We start from the raw sequence: 23,077 nt of genomic DNA on the forward strand, positions 1-23,077 counted from the left end.
GTAAAACCATTTCTTGCCAGGCGTGGTGGCGCACGCTTGTAATCCCAGCATTTGGGAGGCTGAGACAGGAGGATCGAGGTTCACAGTCAGCTTCAGCTACTTAGTGAGGCTCTTTGAAATTCAATGAGACCATGTTCAAAATAAGGAATAAAAAATAGGGCTGGGGGTATAGCTCAGAGGTAGAATTGCCCCTGGGTTCCATCTCCAGGACCACAATAAATAAATAAATAAATAAATAAATAAATAAATAAATAAATAAATTCATTTATTTGAAAGAAAACAATTTATTTTCTGTTTTGATACTGGATTTCACAATTTATAAATATGAAAAAAGCTTTATGCCTTTCACTCATCAGTAACCTGCTGTACACTATTAAGTGCTTCTGATATGCTAAGTTATGATTGCTGAGAAAATATTAATTTCATCTAATTACTGAGGATGCCTAAGAAAGAAGAGGCTGATGATGGCTACCAGAATATTCTTTTTAATACTTTATGGTTCCATCACAAGTTTTTTAAAAGTCTGAAATTGTTAGCTATATTTTGACCACAATATTTAAACTACCTTTTTCATTTGGAGCTACCATTGTTTAAAACCAAGAAAGTTCTAGGTCAAGGCTAGCCAGTGGACATTAAATTGGTGTTTTTATTAATAGAATGAATCTTCTGCATGTTGGAAAAGATCAATATGTTAGAATTTTTCTTTACAGATACTGCAAACAATTTGGTTCACCCTCCCCTTATTCCTTACACTGATTTCTATAATTCTACATTGGATCACATTGATCTCATGGAAGAATATCATACTTGGCAGAGCTTTGGAAACTCTCACAGGTATCATTTGATTATTCACCTAAATAAACACTATTCAAAATAATATTTGTATAAATAAATAATATTTATGTAAATATATATCATGCATTTATATTTACAAATAAACCCATATGATTTAGATATCCAGCTTTGAAATATCATTGTATTTGTTAAAGCATTTTCTTTTTCTGCTACATTTTTAATGTATATTCATGTTAAATTTTGTTGGGGTTTGATTAATATCTTTTCAAAAAAGGAAAGACTCAACCCTAGTATGCACTTTTTTATATCTTATTATTCTGTGTTCAGTCATCTAGCACAAGTATCAACAAACTTTTCTGTAAAAGACTAGGTGGTAAATACTTTAGTTCTGTGAGCTGTATCAATTGTTTTGTCATATTAGTAGTCTTAGATAATACATAAATGGATGAGAGTGTCTATGTTTCACATAACTTTATTTTTAAAAACAGGGGATAACACGTATTTGTCCTGGGAGCAACAGTTTGCCAGTGCCTAATGTAACACATTACTCACACACATATATACTCATAAATACACATACATGTGTGTTTCACTCCTTTTCGCCTTTATTATGTATAAAAGTGATAGTTCATTTTATATAGTATAAAAATAGGTATTACAGAGAAAGGGCTTCAGCACAGATTATTTAATATAATAGGTTTTCAAAATACCTGACCAAATTCTTTAGTTTGCTGTACTTTTTATTTCCAGTTCTAGTTTGAGTTAAACCAACAAAACTATTACAAACATAGTTTATCCCAAAACCATGAAATATCTAGGAGATTGCTTTTATTCTAAGGAGACTAAGAGATATGATTTTAATGTAAATACCTCAATCCCTAGGTTAATTCATAAATTGGTTACATTTTCCAGGGACCCTGTCTATCAGAATTGAACTAAAACACAGAATAACCTTCTGGACATGTCTCTTTTTTACATTTGAGCACTGAGAACTGAACAAAAAAATGTTCTGGGGGCTCTGGTCAGTGTAATGGATGTTTTCTTGGCAAAGTCTAGTTTGAAAAATACTTTTCCTCTTATTTTAATACAATTTAAACAGAAGAAAACTCCAAGATTTGTGTGTATTTCACTGAGAACAGTTTTAATAGCTTTCTCTAACCACTATGCCACACATAACACAGCGTACCAAGAATGAGTTAGCTGAGAGTTTTGACACTGTTATCCCATCAGTCCTTGTCTGCAGCCTGGACTCAGGACTAGTCATCTCTGACTGTTTATCAGGGCGTTACATATACATAGTATTTTTTTTCAAGGGAAAGATTTAAGAGCACTGTTTTAAAGCATATAATAAAGCCAGTGTAATCCTACTAAACCCACCGCATTTTCTTTTATTTCCAAAATTTTTAGTTAGCATTAGTGATTGAGAATTGATGTGTACTAGTACTGAACAACTCTTACTGTTTTTTAACAGTTTTGTCTCAGATTGAAGGCTGTCTCATTTTCAGTTCATATTAGGCCTCTTTTTTCCTCATGTCTTTATTGCACCCAGTAGACACGTGCATCCCCCAGTTGTGTTCAGGTAGTTCTAGCTGCAACTGATGGGATTCGTTGCAGTCGCTGCTGATGGTAGCCTGTAACTCCTAAAGTGTCATCGCCGCCATACTTTTTCTAAGTGCATAGTTCTGTAGTTGGTGGCTTTTGTACATGATATAAAAAGTTATTTTTGTAACCTTTGATCATAACAATATGTCATTACAAATACATACCACTTCATGTTACTACAGTATTAAATATGATAGCAATATACTTTTTCCTGACCTTTACTTTATTGGTTTTAAATTTATTACTTTGCTTTTTCGTACTGCTAGAATTCTTCAAAACTGATGCTCACACATCCATAAATAACCTTATAATAATGGGTTTTGTATTAAGTTGAGCATATGAGTGTTTTGCCCTCAACCTCCTTCAATGCTTCTGCCTACAGGTTCTGGTATTGGACACCTTTTCCACAGGTGATATACACAGGTGGCTATATGAACCAAAGTTACTTGTATAAGTAGTGTACGATTAGCACACATTTCAGAAAACTAAGTGTAGCTTCCTTTGGAGAATGTAGACACTTGCACATTTAGTAATGATATAGTCTTTACAGGGCTGTGGGAATTAATTGATGCACATAAATCATTTTGTAAATGGTTATATACATACAAAAGTAATTTTTTATATTGCTAATATGGATACCTTAGATTCCCTTAGTATAATTTTGCTAAAAATGCACCATTTTGCTTTCTCTGTTTTCACTTGTTGAGCAGGTTTTCCTTCTGTCAGTACCCATTCGTTATTTCAATAGCTGCAAAAAAAATCATTATTCAGAGAGACTCAGAACAACAGATGATAAGCATCGCAAGGGTAAGCCAGCTATAAAAACATTTATGCTGACTATAGCCAATATAGTAAATAATATGTCAACTGTCTTGTGAATTGTACTAGTGCAATCAGGAAATGTTAGAAAGAAAATTCATATTCTAGTCCCCTGAAAAGTGCTTAAACCAGTATTTACAATAATGGGAAACAAGACATCCCTCATCTAATTAGCTTCTCTTTATAACTATAAAAGAAAATTAAATGTTTTTCACATATCCAATTTACTAAGAACTTGTTGAGCTTAATTTTGTAGAGCTCCTGCTCCTGTTAAGCAGCAGAGCATGGGAACCACAGTGAGGCAAGCAGTCCTTAAAGCAGATGACTGAAATTTTGCATAAATATATGTAAAATTTATAGATTTTATGAAAATCAGAAACAACCAAAAAATTAGATGATGTAACCAAGAGTATTATTTTGGTGAACTGAAAAATGTGCCCATAGATAGCAAAATATTATATTGTTGGTTCTTAGAAAACCACAATGTGTGGAAGCTCATAGAAACTGGGGTGGCCCTTAAGCAAATTGTAGAGCAAGATTAAGTTTATCTCTAGTCTCTTCTTACTACTCCCTATCACTGTGTTTAGCACAGCCCAATAAAGTTGTGTACTTCATATAATGGTGAGGTTCATTTATCTTCAGTGAGGTTTTTTATTAGTGCTCTAAACAACACATATAAATGCTTATTTATTTCAAGCTTCTCATGTAACATGATTGCTCTCTTCTTTAAAAATTAAAGAAATGTTGGCATAGAGTAAAATTATTATTGAGTTTATTTCATTTGGAATATTTTCTAGTAAATTTGAGTTCCTAATGGTAGGCTCAGCCACTAAGATTGTCTATTATTACCATTCTAGTATAAATTTATTTATTAGATATTTTTATGTGACAGCTCCCAAGGAGCTAAATTAGGAACAGAAGATGGGAAAATGATAGGAAAAAAGGCCCATGACATAGAATGCTATCCCAGGAATATAGACCTCTTTGATAAAGGAGGACCCAGAAGAGCAAAAAGCTGTTAAAACCATTTAGCACTGGATACTGGAACATGGTGAAAGCTCTGAATTACAGTGCTTTATTATAGTAATCTACAAAATCTTAAGTATTCTTAAATTATATAGGTTTGGAACATTAAAATTATATCTATTAAATTGCCATATAGCCGGGCATGGTGGCTCACGCTTATAATCCCCACGCTTGGGAGGAGGAGACAGGAGGATCGCGCAGGTTCGAAGCCAGCTGCGCTGGCATAAGAAACCCTGTTTCAAAAATATAAAATAGGTCTGGGAGTGTAGCCCGGAGGTAGAAGGGCTTCCAGAAACCCCAGTACCACCCAAAAAAAAAAAAATTGCCATATATATTTAAAATACCTCAAATGATGTTTATCTTAATTCTACAGAAAAAATGCATTTTTATTGTTTCCAAAGAAGATTTAGGTAAATAAAAATACAAGCATGTAGATTTTATATAATAAATGACATTTAAATTTTTTATGTTTTAATATATTTTTTATACACCGGGTGCTTATATTTTTAAAACCATGAAAAATAAATTTTATAAATTACCTATGTCTTCATCACCCAGACATAACTGTTGTTAACATTTTAGTAAATTAGCTTTCCATTTTTTTCCCTATATTACCTTTAAAAGTCAACAGGGTTGAAATAGCATTTGTACACACAGTTTTGTCCCCTACTATCTTGAAGGATACTTCTTTGATAAGTATAAGAATTATACTTTGATAAGTATAAGAATATACTTAGCTTTTATGACCATCATTTTTAGTAACTATATTATACCTCATGAGCTAGAAATATACTTAGGATATTTTTAAATTTTTGCTTTTATGAATAATACTGTGATGAACATCTAATGGTATAAAATATTTTCTGTCTTTAGAATTACCAGAAGTGGAATTATTAGGATATAGACCATAAACATTGTTAAGGTCTTTAATACTTGTTGACAGATTACTTTCTAAAAGTAGATTAATTGGACTTTTAGAGTAAAATTAATGTCTGAAAAGCTTAAAGTCCATATTTATAATCAGAAATATATGCCTTATTTTAAATGTTCCCATTTTATGTTTGTATTTAATAAACAGAAAATTTTGCTATTTAAGAAATGGAACATGTGGAAACTAATACAACATTCTTTGCTATAGTAGGTGAATTATTTTTATATTTATTTATTTATTTATTTATTTATTTATTTATTTATTTATTTTGGTAGTACTGGGGTTCCTGGAAGCCCTCCTTCCTCCGGGCTACACTCCCAGACCTATTTTATATTTTTGAAACAGGGTCTCTTACGCCAGCACGGCTGGCTTCGAACCTGCGCGATCCTCCTGTCTCCGCCTCCCAAGCACGGGGATTACAAGCATGCGCCACCACGCCCGGCAAGGTGAATTATTTTTAGCCCTCCATTTTGGATGCCCTTTAGTTTTCGTTTTTCCAAAATGAAGTTATCATAAGGTATTTTCACAAATCAATATATATACAATTGGTTTATGTAATTTGTATATGAGAGGTGATAAATATAAGAATTAAGTGATTTTGACTAAAGTATTTTAAGTATCTTAAATGGACTTACAGTTTAAGTAAAAGTGAATATGTTTGCTTTTTTATTAGCAAAGTCTGGTGGATAAAGTATCTCGAAGACAGAGACCTGATATGAATATGTTATTTCTAAATATGAAAGTAAGGCGGACACATCTGGTTAGCGATTCACTTGATGAGGTATAATTTATTATAAATGGCATTAATTGATCAGAATTTTAAATAAATTCTACAATATGACTTATTACTAAAACCTCAGTATGCTGTTTTTAATTTTTATATGCCAATAAGTGTATACATAGTTAAATTCACTTTTGTATTTATAAGTAAGCCTTACATTCTTATATGTTTATTAATAGCTTATGGCTAATTCCTCATGAAAGGATTTGATGTAGAGTATTTACCTAAATGACTAATTCATGTTTCTCAGTATATAACCTGAGTTCTCAACTCACCTATCTTTGTTACTGGTTAGGTTTATAGCAAGTCACTTTAACTTCTATAGGTCTCAGATTATTCATCTATGAGATGACAAGTCTGACCTACAAGGTATATTGGGCCTATTTAGGTTCATACATACAGTGATTACGTGTACATTATTATAAAGTTTCTTGCATTGATTTCAGCTAGATCTTCATGTGGCTACTGAGAGATAATGGCTGATTTCGCTTTGAATTTTTAAAGTTTAGTGTTTTTATAGTCTGACAAATAAAATTTTGGAGACAGTATGGTACTTGCAGGCAATAGCCTTAGGCAAGGCACTTGACCTTTCTAACTATTTTATGATCTATAAAACAAGCATAGCTGGGCATGGTGACACATACCTGTAATCCCAGTATTTGGGAGGCTGAGATAGAAGAATCTCAGGTTCCAGGCCAGCCTCCACAACATAGCGAGAATCTCAGCAACTGAGATCCTATTCCAAAAAAAAAAGAAAAAGAAAAAGAAAAAAAGGGGGTGGGGCTATAGTTTGGAGATAAAATGCCCCTGGATTCAACACACACACACACACACACACACACACACACACACACACACACACAGCATAACAACACATAGCTCACACAGTATCTGGAATTTTGATGGATGAATAGGATTTTTGTAACATTGTGAAATAGATAAAAGACTGCCTAACACAGTCTTCATAACTTAAAAAGTTAATTTCTTTTCACTGCCCTTTGTTCTCCTCTACTATATAATTTCTTCAAACAGTTGACCCGAAAAAGAGCAGACTTGAAAAAGAAGTTGAAAGTTACATTTGTAGGAGAAGCTGGTTTGGATATGGGTGGCTTGACTAAAGAATGGTTCCTTCTTCTCATTCGACAAATTTTTCATCCAGATTACGGTGAGTATTTAAGTTTTATGAGTAATATTTCTTCATAATTTTTAGAGTAAAGTAGTAAGCCTTGTTTTTAACCAACTTGATGATTTAACAAACATTTTGTTAGCCATAAATGTTGAATAATTATTTAAGAACTATTATTTATATTTAAAAATTATTTGGCTAAATTGATAAATGAAATGTTAGTTATCTCATATACAAAATATATCAAGACTAAAATTATGGTGTGAGGAAATATCCATTTTTTTCCTGAATAAGCGAAATGCATAAAAATTTAATTTACCATTGAAGTAAAGGAAATTTAAAATTAAAAATCAAAACTGTAGTTTTCTCGACACTAGTCTGTGAATCTTCTTTCATTAGAGGCATTTGAAACAATAGGAACTATAAATTTTTAAGAAAAATAAGCCTTTGATATGTATGTTATTTAGAAAGTCTGCCTGTGTAATCCTTAGTTCTATAAAAAGATTTTTCTTCAAAAGAGAAACTAGTTATTTTCTTATTCTTTATTCCTAAATTTTGTATATTATATATATCCATAATTTTCTATATTATAAATCTATATTCTATATTCTATCTATATCTTCATTATTTGTATAAACCATATTTATACAAACCATAATATAATATAGCTATTATATAAATATACATATATAAATCTTTCATATGGATGAAGAAAAAAGTTGAAATCATATGGATGACAAAGATAAGTTGAAATCTCAAGATAATCCTCAAAACTAATTTTGATCATAACTTATACTATAAAACTATAGTTTTTTAGTGTCTTTTACCCCATTTCTAGGATACCAATTAACAATAAAATTCCCTCCATATGTTAATTTATATGTTTATATTTTCTGATATTTGCTCACATATGGCTTTTAAGGAATCTGTAGTTTTTACATTGAAGATGACTTAGAATAGTTGCTACCATGGTTTGCTTCTAATGAAAAGTTATGTTTACATTTTTACCACTCTGATTTTTTAAATCAACCATCTGAACAGAATTGTGGTTTTCTTTTTCAGGCATGTTTACATATCACAAAGATTCACACTGCCATTGGTTTAGCAGCTTTAAATGTGATAACTATTCTGAATTCCGATTGGTTGGAATTGTATCCTTTAAAGGTTCCACTAGGAGGTGCTACTATACTAGAGATTTTAAAAGATTTTATCTGTGTTTTAGAAAAGTGTTCTTTTAGAAAATTAAACATTCTTATCATCTTTATTATATGCTATCACAGCTATATGACATCAGTAGATTTAGTCAATTGAAAGGAATTACTGGTATTTTTTCTGAAAAATTTTATCCCAAAATAAAAATATGAATTGTGTTCTACTTTACATATAATCTAAATTATCAGAAATTTTAAAATGTTTTAAATAAGATTATTTTTATTATAGTTTTTTGTTCTTTTGTTTTGTGCTTAGTTTTAGGCAGCTTACCAAACTGAAATTGTGGAAATTAAATCTGGCTCTTTAATACACCCCTCAAATCCTGAGACATGAAGGAGTCTTTAAAAAAATGAGTGGAATGGGAATGTTTAAAGCATATAGTATTATTTTGTAGTGTTTTAAAATTTTATAAATCCATATTAGATTCTCTGATCACTAGCAGGTGTATTGTGGATGGCAGCCCTGCATTAGGCAGGAGATTAGACAAAATGCTTTTATATTATTTTTTATTCTAAGAAATATAATTGTGAAATAAAGGAGAGAAGAGTAAATAAATGAACAAGCACTTCAGATGTGTAGGTGCAAAAAAGAGGAAAATTTTACCTTTAAGAAGCTGACCATCTGAATGATTAGATGGCCAACAATGCCAGGTGGTCTGTTTTGAATCAAATGTTTATATGGCATTAAGTGCTGAGGAGTTCTGAGAAGGAAAAGATACAATATATTCCTCCAAGAGAAGGTAGAGATTTAAAAATGTAACAATTAAATACAGAATTGGAGAAAGTAGAACATTATAATAAGCTGAAAGAATGACGGGGAGGGGAGCAAACTGTGATGGACTTGCTGCAGAGCAGTAACCACAGTGGCAGTTATTAAAAATGCTACCAAAAAAAGAAGCAGGAACCATCTGATGGAGGTCTTTGAGTGTCTTATCTTTGTTGCATGTATTGGGATAAATCCTGGGTAAAGTGTGTAGAAATGAAAAGACTAGATGAAAGAAAAGGTAGTATGTGGGGAGGAGTACACACTGAGATAGTAAACAATTTGAAATTTGTATATGTTGTCAGATCTGAAGTGATGAATATGTTTCAACTTCATTAAAGGCTCCAGTCATTTTTGCTTCTCAATACTTTATCACCTATTTAAATTTTCTCATACACATGAACATGTGCTTTATATTCTTATAGCACAACTTCAATTTGAGTGACACTTTGACTTTATAATATTTGTAACAAGTTATCATATTTAGCTTATCTTTTACTGAATAGAGCAATCTTTGTCAGAAGTTTTTTTGCCAGGGTCTGGAGTACTTCATACCAGTCCCTGCTGGCATTTATGACTTAGGTTGTGAAGTCTGGAGTGATTTTTATTGTTTTGCCCTTGAATGTCACCCATTTTTTTGTTCTCATTTTTTAAAAGATTCTTTCCCTGGCCTCTACATTAGTCATTTTGATTATTATGTGGCTTGAGGAGGTCCTTCTTTGATCTTATTAACGGTGTTCTGTATGTCTCCTGTATGTGGATGTCAAATCTTTTTCCATGGTTGGAAATTCTCTGAAATTATTTCTCTGAAGAGAGGATACTCTTGGTCTGTACCTCTCCCTTCTTCAATGGCTATTATCTGTAAGTTGAGACCTTTTGTATTATCCCATAATTGTTGAATATTTAGGTTCTATTGTTGTAATGTCTTCTGTGTACTGTGACTTTGCTTTTGGTTGTGAATAAACTGTCTTCTAAGAATGATATTCTGTTTTTCATTTCATCTAGCTTGCCAGAATTGTTTTCTATGCTGTCTTCAATTCATTTATTGATGCTTTCATTTCATTCAAGGCCTCTTATTCTTTCTTAAAGTCTCAATTTTCTTTTTCATTTCTATACATTTATTGTGAGGTCTTTCATCTTTTTGAAGATAGGATTTGGAATTCTCCTTGCATTTCTTGTAGATCAGTATTGGTGATATCCCTTGTTATTGAGTTGTGGGAATTTATTGTTTCCTCAATGTTCTTCATGCTCATATTTTCAGAGTTCTTGAGTTTGTGTTTCTGTTATCTTGGCATCTTCCTTTTTGTGTGTAAATCATTGTTGATAGATGCTGCCCTAGATCACTACTAGGAAAGATGGGTCCAGCTGCTACTCACACTTTAATACTAACCTTGAAGACTGTGTCTATTATCACCCCCTTGTTGTTCTACCTGTAGATTGTCAGTACTGAATTGCTCTGGGATCCCTTCTACCCGCTGCTATAGTGGTGTTGATGGGTTTCAGGTGTTAAGGTTAGGTATTTGATCTGTCACCACTTTTATAGAAAGTCAACTCAGAGGTGTGAGCAGAACAGTTTGTGATTTGTGCGTTTTTTAAATTTGATGTGAAGATTGTTTTGTTTCTCTTGTCAAGGAGCTACCTTCACAGTAACTGAATTTTGTTTGTTGCAATAACTGAATATGTTTTGTCCCATAGTTGCCATCTTGCCTTCCCTCTGGGAGTAATTTTAAAATGAGAGAACTTGGCTTGGGAATAGAAAGGAAAGGTAAAACCTATGGCAAAAGGGAGACGATTCTGCATTGAAACCTTGGGGAAAATAAGGAAAGATAAAAGGAAAACAGTCCAGCCTTAGAACTATACTTAATTAGAGGATGAGTAGTTACAATGTGTTTAGGAAGAACTATACTATTATACTTTTATAGTGATGTTACATATAAAGTCATCATTTTCTTTTGCATTAAATAGTTATTCAGTCCTTAACCAAAAGTATATGAAGCATATTTACATGTTGTATATTTTAAGTTAAACAATTAAATTATGCTCTCATTATTATATATTTATCATACATATATACAAACCTACAAAAAGCAAGATTAATGCCCTAAAAACATGATACTATATAGTAAAAATATGAGAGTAAATCATGGTTATATTAGTAGCTAAAAGATCTATCAAATTTACTGAGAATTGAAAATTCAGAATCAACATACATATGACCATTGAGAAAATATACTTGGTTCTATACATATCTTCAGTTTTTAAATTTCTAGCAATATTATGTTTTATGACAATTATTTTTAAATATGGTAAGGCCTTGGCATTTATAAGAAATATACCTACAATAATGACTGAAAAATGTTTTGAAGATCACATAAAAACAATAATATAACAATATTTTAAAAATATATTGCCTATACTGAAAAGGACATTGGAACCAGGAGTACAGGCAGTATAGTAGAAGACATAATTTTCAAACTTTGCAACTGTTATACTACATGGACTCTCAGTAGATTCAGAAAAAAAAATTTCCTGTCCCTATCCCTGCTTTAATCAAAGCAGGTTGATATAGTGTAAAATGAAATATTGTGCTTCTTCATATGAGAGTGCCCTATAGAAAATCTAAAACCCATCTTTGAGCTAATGGATAAATTATATTTTACATATAACTTAAAAATTTTTATACTTACATATATATATATAAATAGACTTATATACTGTACTTTGTAACTAATAAGTACAAATAGACAAAAGTATATAACAACTGAACTTTTTTACTTTGATGTTTTCAGTAAACTCCAAGTAACAAAGCCTTTATTTTATTTTATTTTATTTTTTGGTGGTACTGGGGGTGGAACCCAGAGGCTTTCTACCTCCGGGCTATACTTCCAGACCTTTTTTATATTTTATTTGGAAACAGGGTCTCACTAAGTTGGTGAAAGCCTCACTAAGTAGCTGAGGCTGGCTTCGAACCCGTGCGATCCTCCTGTCTCAGCCTCCCAAGCGCGGGGATTACAAGCGTGTGCCACCACGCCCGGCAGTAACAAAGCCTTTAAAGTTATACTTTTGGAGACTATTGACCCTATTAGCTTCTCAGCAGTATGCATATATCTCTATACTTATTCTTTTCAGCATTTTTCTTCATACAATCTGTATTTAATTTAAAAATAACTAAAAGGGCTATTTCTAAAATGAGTAGTACATTCTGCAATGAGTCTTGAATAAACTCTTACTGCTTATAAAACACCAACATCTTTGTTTAAATTTAGAAAAAAAACATTTTATATGTTAAATAATTTACAGAAATATCTAAGTCAGTCTATTGTGATCTTAAACTTTTTCATGGAAATCACTGAACACCTTTTTATGTGACTCTGGTAATCAAGGAATTATATTAAGGAAAATAAACAAAAGAAAGGAAAAGAAGTATGTGGAGCTAATTAGAAAGTCAGTGTTAATTCTGAAAGAAGTATGTGAGGAGTAGACTGATACATAATTCAAAACTCATTTGTTGTCATGGATTTTATGTTAATGCTTAACATTTAGTATGCATAGCTTATGGGACTAGCTGTTTATAACAGCATCACCTTGGATATTCGTTTCCCTCCCTGCTGTTACAAGAAATTACTGAGTCCTCCCATCGTTCCTAGTGATCAGAACACACCAGTGGGTATCTGCAGTGTTACCATTGACGACTTATGTCAAATTATGCCTGTAAGTATAAGTTAACAACTTGTCTCTTAGTACTGAATAATCTTTCTCTCTTCTACCTGGAAGTCTTTTTCTCCTAAATCATTCTAATTCCTAAGTATGGTTTTTCTTCCCAATGCTTGTGCACAGTATTCACTTTGCAGCCTGTCTATGCTGTTGCAGAATAATAGAGCAGACTTTAAAATCAGAGAGGTAATTAGCTTTATGAACTCGGATTACTTATTTAACCTATTTAACCCTAGTTTCCTTAGATGAACAATGGGATGGTTTTTATTAATGATTAAAAATGATAATAATTATATCAAATCTTTGCAAGTCTAGATTTATAGGAAAATGTTTGGTCTTAACAGAATAGAAAGTTTATTAAGTATATAAGACCATTCTAACCATTCTGTTACTTATCTTTTAATAATTTAAATTAAAACTCATTTTTTCATGAAACTTGAACATTTGAGTCAGTTGCTTTATTTATAAGTTTTTCATAGATAAGTTGAGTAATAACAAAATGTTCTCTAGTATTCTTATCTTTTTCTTGGAAGAAGAGAGCATATTAACTAAAATGTATAAACTATTTAAAATGCATGAAGTATATATTTTATATTTAAAAGACAAATACTAGAAAATTAGCAGATTTTTATATAAAATATAAATTGGCCAGGCATGGTGGTGCATGTCTGTAAATTTCAGTGCTTGGGAGGCTAAGATAGGAGTATCATAGGTTCATGACAAGCATCAACAACTTAGCAGGGCTCTCTGCAATTTAGACCCTGTTTCAAATATAAAATAGGGTTGGGGATTTAGCTTAGAAGTAGAACCACCTCTGGGTTCAATCCCCAGTACTACAAAAAAAAAGAAATATAAACTGAATGATTATAAACAGTAATATTATAGCGTATGTTATACTGGAAGCCACATTAACAGTGTACGTAGCTTACTGCTTAAGAAAACCTAGGAGTTCTGGGAAGATAGCAACCGAGAAAATTGGCGTTTGCAAGTCCCGCTAATACTAGATATCTATTGCCACAAAATCAATGCTTTTCATAGCCAGAAATAACTATCAGCAGAGAAATATAAACTGTAAATACAAGGGACAGAGAAAAAGAAGACCAGAAGAACAGCCAGAGATCAGAGAAGAAACCAGCCCGCATTGAGGCAGCGGATCCACGCCGGCGCAATCTTGCCTCACAGCACCAGGCTCCAGAGAGGAAAGATAAACAAGGAGCTGAAGTGAGCAACTGTGTATCATTCAGGTGTAGTTCAGTGGTTCTTTCAGCAAAAAGAGCGTCTAAAGCTCCCAGTGGCCAAGCTCATCAGGCCCACCAGGGACTCAGAATGGAGCTCCAAACCAAAGAAGAAATATTCCAGCCTCAAGGCCAAGGGCGTGGCAGCAACGCCATATTGCCAGCAGCAGCGGTGAGTTCACCATGCCTGTGACAGCTCCAGATCAGCACACACAACAACTGTGAGTGAAATTGCGGTACTTACAGGAGAAATCCCAGCACTACACCCCCAGGGACTTGCGCAGCTTTGATAACCTACCTGTGTCTGAGATTTTGCAGTCCAACCCAGTGAAGGAGTAGTGGTGGCAGAGATACCACACCCTAGGCACAGCTTCCTGTGGGAAAACGCCCATCTCATGACCCCTACGGTCTCGCACAGCCTTGAGTAAATCCCTGGCTCTGAGACTTTGCGATACAACCCAGTAAAGGAGTAGTAGTGGCTGAGATTACCACAAACTCGAGATCCAGAACACCCTAAGTGAAGTCATGGTGACCCGGGAAAGAACCCAGAGAAGGCACAAAATTTTGAAATCATGGGGAAGAGGAACAATAATGGAGCAATGAACACCCACAACCCCACAATATGAGAACCTGATAACACAGAAATTCAGAGATCTCCAGAAGATCAAATCAGGAATATAACTGTAGAAAAAATACATGAGCTTCAAAAAGAATTTAGAGAATCTAAAAGAAATAAAGGATGCAATCATTGAAGTAAAGGCATCAATTCAAACTATAAACAATCGATTAGACCACATGGAGAATGGAATCTCGCTACTAGAAGACAATCGCTCCAAAAACAAATGCATAATTTATAACTTAGAAAAAAAATCAGACAGCAGGTATTTGATATTGAAGAAATATAGGCCCATTTTAAGAGAGCCAACCTAAGAACAATTGGAATAGAGGAGGGAAAAGAAGGTGAAACCAAAGGGATCAATAATCTCGTCAAAGAAATAATACCAGAAAATTTTCCAAACATAGAGCAAGAGGTCGATACACAGGTCCAGGAAACTTATAGAACTCCCTTTAGACAGGATCAGAGAAGCAGTTCACCATGCCACATAATAGTCAGAATGACCAGTGTAGAAGCCAAACAGAACCTTAAAGGCAACAAAAACAAAAGGCCAAGTGACATTCAGAGGCAAACCAATTAGAATCACTCCAGACTTCCCTAACCAAGTCATGAAAGCCAGAAGGGCGTGGAGTAACATATTCCAAACTCTGAAAGAAAACAACTTACAGCCAAAAATTTCCTACCCAGCAAAACTATCTATCAAATTAGATGGGGAAATAAGAAGCTTCCACGACAAAGAGAAACTGAAAGAATTTATGTCTTTAAAACCAGTGCTAGAGAAAATACTCAAAGAGATTAACTACAAAGAAGAAATAGGTAATACACAACAGAACCAAAGAAACAAGATTTTTCATCCAGCAGACAACTAAGCAAAGAAGAATAAATAGTATTTCAAACATAAAATCTTAACATGTTAGGAATTAAAAGTTATCTCTCAATAATCACACTGAATGTAAATGGCCTCAATTCCCCAATGAAAAGATATAAAGTGCCAAAATGGATTAAAAACCAGAATCCATCCATCTGCTGCTTACAAGAAACACACCTTAGAAGTAAAGATAGTAACGAACACCAGGTAAAGGGTTGGAGCAAGGTAATTCATGCTAAGAGAACTCAAAGGCAAGCAGGAGTACCAGCTATGATATCAGACAAGTTAGACTTCACACCCAAAATATTAGACAAAGAAGGTCATATTTTACTGGTAAAAGGAATAATCCAGCAAGAGGAATTAACAAAAATCAACATCTATGCCCCAAACATAGGTGCATCTACTTTCATAAAACAAACTCTTTGTGACATAAAGTCACACATAAATCCCAATATAATAATACTGGGAAACTTCAACATACCTCTCACAGCATTAGACTGATCTTCCAGACAAAAGGTCAGTAAGATGCCTCAGAACTAAAGAACACCATTAATCAAATGGACCTGTTGGACACATATAGAATATTTCACCCAACTACAGTGGAGTTTACATTTTTCTCAGCTGCTCACAGAACCTTCTCCAAAATAGATCACATCCTGGGATGCAATATGAGCACTAGCAAATTCAAAAAATGTGACATGCTTCCATGTGTTATTTCAGATCATAATGGAATAAAACTAGAAGTCAACTATAAGAATACCCAGAGAAACAAACATGTGGAGACTGAACACCACACTTTTGAATGAATAATGGGTTACAGAAGATATAAGAAGTGAAATCAAGAAATTTCTAGAAACAAATGAAATTAAAGATACAACCTATCAAAACCTCTGGGACACTTTGAAGGCAGTATTAAGAGGAAAATTTATAGCACTGAGTGCTCACATTAGAAAAACAGAAAATCTTTAAATAAATAATAATAAATGCTGAAAAAGCATTTGATAAAATCCAACATCCATTTATGATAAAAACACTGCAGAGAATTGGAATAGAAGGAACATACCCCAACATTATTAAGGCAATCTACAATAAGTCCACCGCCAACATCATATTAAATGGGGAAAAACTTTAAGAATTCCCCCTAAAAACAGGAACAAGACAAGGATGGCCATTATTACCACTTCTCTTCAATAAAGTACTAGAGACTCTAGCCAGAGCATTAAGGCAAGAAAAGGAAATCAAAGGAGTACAAATAGGAAAAGAACTCAAACTTTCACTATTTGCAGATGACATGATACTAGATTTAGAAAACCCAACAAACTCAACCAAAAGGCTTATAGAACTGATCAACAAATTCAGCAGTGTCTGGATACAAAATCAATCTTAAAAAATCAGAAGCTTTTCTGTACTCCAACCATAAATCCACTGAAAAATTCAGAAAGCACTTCCACTCAGGATCTCCCACAAAAAAATAAAATACCTAGGAATAAACTTAACCAAGGAGGTAAAAGATCTCTACAAAGAAAATTATAAAACATTGAAAAAAGAAATTGAAGAAGATCTTAGAAGATGGAAAGATCTTTCATGTTCATGGATAGGCAAAATAAATATCATTAAAATGGCCATGCTTCCAAAAATGACCTACAGATTCAACGCAGTGCCCATTAAACTACCAAGATCATTCCTCACAGACAGAAAAATCAGTCCTTAATTTTATTTGGAATAACAAAAAGAATAGCCAAAGTAGTTCTCAGCAACAAAAACCATGCAGGAGGAATCACAATACCTGACTTTATACTATAAAGCCATTGTAATAAAAACAGCATGGTACTGACACAAAAACAGATACATAGACCAATGGAGCAGAATAGAAGACCCAGAAACAAGTTCACACACTTTCAACCAATTGATTTTTGACAAAGGGGCCAAAAACATACACTGGAAAAAAGATAGCCTGTTCAACAAATGGTTTTGGCAAAACTGGTTAAGCATATGCAGAAAATTGGAAATTAATCCCACTTTCTCACCTTGCACAAGAGTCAATTCAAGATGGACCAAAGACTTGGAAATTAAACCAGAGACCTTGAAGCTCCTTGAAGAGGGCATAGGTCCAACACTGCAACACATTGGCATGGATAAATACTTTCTCAACAAGACCCCAAAGGCACAACAAATTAAAAGGCGAATCAATACGTGGGGTTGCATGAAACGGAAGAGCTTCTGTTCAGCAAAGGAAACTGTCAAGACCCTCAACCAAGAGCCAGCAGAATGGGAGAATATTTTTGCCACCTTCACCTCTGATAGAGGACTAATATCTAGAATATACAGAGAATTCAAGAAACTTAACACTAAAAAAACAAATCATCCAATCAAAAAATCGGCAAGCGACCTAAATTGACACTTCATGAAAGAAGAAATTCAGATGGCCAATAAATGCATGAAAAAATGTTCAACATCATTGGCAATCAGAGAGATGCAAATCAAAACCTGAGATTTCACCTATCTCCAACTAGAATGGCAATCATTCAAAACACAAACAACAACAGATGCTGGCGAGGATGTGGAGAAGTGGGAACTCTAAAACATTGTTGGTGGGATTGCAAATTAGTGCAACCACTATGGAAAACAGTATGGAGAATCCTCAGAAGAATGGGAACAAATCTGCCATTCGATCCAGCAAGCACTTCTGGATATCTACCCAAAAGAAAAGAAACCAAACTACCAAACTAATGCATGTGTATCTATGTTCATAGCCGCACAATTCACCATAGCTAAACTATGGAACCAGCCAAGATGTCCATCAACAAATGAATGGATTACAAAACTGTGGGATATGTACACAATGGAATTTTATTCAGCCATTATAAAAAAAACTCAATTACATCATTTTCAGGGAAATGGATGGAACTGGAGGACATTATGCTAAGCGAGATTAGTCAGTCAGAAAAAAAATAAGAAATAAGATGCTTTCCCTAATATGTGAAAGCTAAGGAGTAATGGGTCATAGTAGAAACTCTAGATGAGAAAGGAAATCCTATAGAGGAGCATCAAGACAATCTAAATGAGGGGGTGGGAGGGAGGAAGAAGGAAATTTCCTAAAACACAAAAGTACTTAAACATATTGAAGTCAACCACTAAGCCAAGCATGGGAAGGAGGGATGGGAAGGGAATGGGGTGGTAATTGAGTGGGGGCTAAATGGGTGATGTGTACATGTTATGTCCACACAAGTTTTTTACCTCAATATGATGTATGAATATAATGCACCAATAAAAAATTAAAAATAAATAAATAAATAAGAGATTTTTTACCAAAAAAAAAAAGAAATCCTAAAGTTATACCTTTGTGGTTTGCACTGGGTACCTCCCTCTTATATAATCTATAATGATTTTTTTAATCCTTCAGTTGATAGAAATAGTTAACAAATATTTTGTGTCCTGGAAAGACAACTATTTATTTTGAAACCTGAGAATTTATTCTTTGTCTTACATGTAAGTGAACTGTAGTAGATTAACTTAATTATTTGAGGTAAATGCTAGTTGATTTAGAAGGATAACATCTTCTAAGATTGTCTTTAGCTTCTTCAGTGTTTTATAATTTTCATTGTAGAGATCTTTTGCCCCTTGGTTAGATTTATTTCTAAGTATTTTTCTTTAGGCTACTATAAATAGAATTATTTTTGGATTTCTTTTTCAAAGGCTTCATTATTGGTATAGAGAAAAGCTAATTTCTATGGTAAATTGATTTTGTATCTGGCTACCTTAATGAATTTACATATCGGCTCTAAAAGTCTGAGTTTTTTGTGTGTCTTTTGCTTCTAAATAGGTTGTTAATTAGTACAATCACTTAGGAATTGAGTTTGGAGGTTTCTCAAAAGAGAAGCAATGGAACCACTTTGACTTTTATGACTTGTACCACTCCTCTGTATCTTTCCAAAAGAATTACAGTTATAATAGCACAGTTTACAATAACTGGATTATAGAACCAGTCTAGGTGTCTGTCAACAGATGAATAGATAAAGAAAATGTGGTAAATACATACAATGGAGTTTTACACAACCATAAAGAAGAACAAAATTGCGCCGGGCGTGGTGGCGCACGCTTGTAATCCCCGCGCTTGGGAGGCAGAGACAGGAGGATCGCGCAGGTTCGAAGCCAGCCGTGCTGGCGTAAGAGACCCTGTTTCAAAAATATAAAATAGGTCTGGGAGTGTAGCCCGGAGGAAGAAGGGCTTCCAGGAACCCCAGTACCACCAAAAAAAAAAAAAGAACAAAATTATGTCATTTGCAGGAAAATGGACAGAACTGGAGAACATTATGCAAAGTGAGGTCGGCCAGTCAGAAAGTCAAGGGTCATATATTTTCTCTCCTATGTGGAAACTAGAGAGAAAAGAGGAAAGAAAGGGGACGTTATAATAAGGAATGAGACAAGTAGAGTAATAGAAGGGGATTGGGAGAGGGAGGGGAAAAAGATATTGTGTGTACATATGAATCTATCACTTTGAATCTCATTGTGATGTATTATACTAATAAAATCATAAAAAGATAACCTTTCTTTTTATAGGAATTGGCCCATGGATTAAGTGAACTCTTATCATATGAAGGCAATGTCGAAGAGGACTTTTATTCAACATTCCAGGTAATAGGCATATAGGGAAAATGCCATTTGTTACTAAACACTTGCTGTTAGAAAATATGACAAGAATTATCCAACACACACAGTCCTCTTCTTAAAGGATCTTAACTTGGTAGAGACAATGAGGCAGACACATGTAGATAGGCAGCCAGTGAAAGTCCTCAGAAAATTCTCCAAGGGTAAGGAACTCTTTGTGGCAGCTACTCCTTTGACTCTTACTTTCTCTGTACTTTTCAGCTTCCAAAATTCAACCTTTCCTCTAGTTTCAGCGCAGGAAGTTAGAAGTGGAAATAGATTAAATAGATTAAACTGAAACACTCTCATTGCCCTTAAAATAGGAGATTAAAGTGATCCACATAGCTCCAAAGACCTATCAGCTGGATGGCCACACATGTTTTGTGGGCATCATTAACGAATTCAACTGTATTTAGCAAATATGGTTACAACCTTATTTTTTACCCCATAATAATACCTTGTTCTGAATACAAATGTCATAAGAGCTTATCAGCATTTCTGTAGTTGTATATTAAAAAGGGAGGGGGAATGCCTGTTCTCTTTAAATTTTACAAACCCGTTAATTTAAGCCTGTTAATATATCAATGATACCAGTAAACATGCTGTTATGGTATCTGCAATCAGGTTTTTCAAGAAGAATTTGGAATAATTAAATCCTATAATTTAAAGCCAGGAGGTGATAAAATTCCAGTCACCAATCAAAATAGGAAAGGTAAGTTAGATACTATTTTGTAATTAAAATAAATTAGTATTTACCATATACTTTTACATATATATTTACTATAGATGTAAAATTTCTTTTCAGAATATGTACAGCTATATACTGACTTCCTGATCAATAAATCCATCTATAAGCAGTTTGCTGCATTTTATTATGGATTTCATAGTGTGTGTGCTTCAAATGCCCTAATGGTGAGTATAAAACATTAAGCTTTCAATTAGGTTTTGTAATTCTGTAACATTGACATTTCCTTAAATATTTTAGTAGATAAGCTTTTAAAATTAGGAAATATTGCTGGGCATGGTGGCGCACGCTTATAATCCCTGCACTTGGGAGGCGGAGACAGGAGGATCGCGCAGGTTCGAAGCCCCTCACTGGCTTAAGAGAACCTGTTTCCAAATAAAAATATAAAATAGGTCTGAGAGTGTAGCCCAAAGGCAGAAGGGTTTCATCCCCAGTACCAACAACAACAACAACAAAAAAAAAAATAACTTAGGAAATATTGTCTACTTTTCTTTTTTTTTTTTTTTTTTTTGGTGGTACTGGGGTTCCTGGAAGCTCTTCTACCTCTGGGCTACACTCCCAGACCTATTTTCTGTATTTTTGAAACAGGGTCTCTTAAACCAGCGCGGCTGGCCTCGATCCTCCTGCCTCTGCCTCCCAAGCACAGGAATTACAAGTGTGCGCCACCACGCCTGGCAATATTGTCTACTTTTTAAAAATAGAGCTAGAAATAAAAATAGTTCTTCCATCTCAGCCTTATTTACTAGAAATTTTTAAAAGTCACTTTATTTTTTTCTCCCTTTCTGTTGTATCTTATACTATGTGTTTTAGGGCTTTAAAATTTTTTCCCCAAGTAGAAGGAGAGACCCCAAAACTAAGGGCCTTACAAACAAGTGACAAAACACAAAAACAGAGTTAATATGTACCTCCAGAGCAAAAGCCACAGCTTCTCACTGATTTAGGAACACAAGTATAACGAATCTCTGCTGCTTCCACTGAACCTCAGCAACTGAGTTGCTTCTTATCCATAGGACATCATTTGTCTGCAGAATCTTAGTGAAGTTTAATTTTTCTTAGCTATGTGAACATGGGTTTAAAATGCCACATCATACTGAAAATACCACATGGTATCCTTCACCCTTGATTCCCCAGGTGGGGAACACTTCATTGTGCCACTCGTGTCTCTCCTCAATCTTATTATGAGCAATTGGAGTAAAGTATTTCGCTTGAATTATTTTTCATAAGAGAAAGAAGCAGACTACACAAGTTATTGTGGGACAGGAGCAGTTCTTTCCAGGTTTACTTAGTGTAAACTTTGTAACATGTTTATTGTTGAAAATACCTTTGGAAAAGAAGCATTTTATTGAGTTCCAATTAAGTTTTAATTATGACGCACTAGTAGTTGTGGAGATGGAGACAGGGAAAATGAGAATTAAATGTTATAGTCTGGTCTCTGTTTTAGATCTTTGATCTCTTAAAGTGGGAGACTAATCCACTTAAAAGGCAAAAGAACAAGTGAGCAACACAAGACAGTCACTAAATGTCTGAACGCTGTCGTGTAGTGCACAGAGAGGGTGTTACAGGGTGTTGGTAGGAAGCAGGCAGACCAGTTGATGTGGAAGCTGCATGGTATTTTTGAGAAAGAGTAGTTTGGATTTATGCCAAATCATTTGCTTGTTTTTCTGACAAACTGCTAATAACTATGTTATAATGTGCAGACTTTCAGAAGTAAAAATCTCTTACTCAAGTAGGTAATATAGTGGAAAAGATTTTTCTCCAACAAAAATGGTTTATTATTAGAAAAGTCATGATTTTTGTGATTTGACTCAGTGAAGATACTTCCAATTTTATTTAACACCACAGATTTTAATTATAATATTTTGATAAATATTGACAGCTGCTTCGTCCAGAAGAGGTTGAAATTCTGGTCTGTGGAAGTCCTGAACTGGACATGCATGCTCTACAAAGAAGTACTCAGTATGATGGCTATGCAAAAACAGACCTGACTATAAGGTGAGCTTCTTATATTTCTCTTAGGGGTTATAGAAGAGAAAAAATAGAATGTCATTTGTATATTTGTATAACTTAAAATTTGTGGCCTGGCATGGTGGCACACACTTGTAATCCCTGTACTTAGGAGGCTGAGACAGGAGGAATGCATAGGTTCGAAGTCAGCCTTGGCTACTTACTGAGGCTCTCAGCCACTCAGTGAGACCCTG

General features: G+C 33.9%; 1 protein-coding gene across 3 annotated transcripts in view; it reads left to right on the forward strand.

The window, feature by feature from the left end:
* Positions 1-23,077, forward strand: part of HECTD2 (HECT domain E3 ubiquitin protein ligase 2) — a gene marked incomplete at both ends in the record, with an annotated part of 71,042 nt that overhangs the window by 43,011 nt on the left and 4,954 nt on the right. For 2 of the 3 annotated variants that reach the window (XM_080695068.1, XM_080695070.1), the window contains 10 exons: positions 711-834; positions 3,108-3,204; positions 5,847-5,954; positions 6,987-7,119; positions 8,143-8,231; positions 12,607-12,765; positions 20,048-20,122; positions 20,759-20,846; positions 20,940-21,046; positions 22,756-22,871. In XM_080695068.1, coding sequence (XP_080551194.1) covers positions 711-834; positions 3,108-3,204; positions 5,847-5,954; positions 6,987-7,119; positions 8,143-8,231; positions 12,607-12,765; positions 20,048-20,122; positions 20,759-20,846; positions 20,940-21,046; positions 22,756-22,871 — 1,096 coding nt within the window. Of the gene's footprint in view, positions 1-710; positions 835-3,104; positions 3,205-5,846; positions 5,955-6,986; positions 7,120-8,142; positions 8,232-12,606; positions 12,766-20,047; positions 20,123-20,758; positions 20,847-20,939; positions 21,047-22,755; positions 22,872-23,077 lie in introns of all 3 variants that reach the window. The other variant, XM_080695069.1, reaches the window with a different exon arrangement.

Source organism: Muscardinus avellanarius (genome assembly GCF_963383645.1).
Source record: "Muscardinus avellanarius genome assembly, chromosome: 4".
In the NCBI taxonomy this organism is placed as follows: Eukaryota; Metazoa; Chordata; class Mammalia; order Rodentia; family Gliridae; genus Muscardinus; species Muscardinus avellanarius.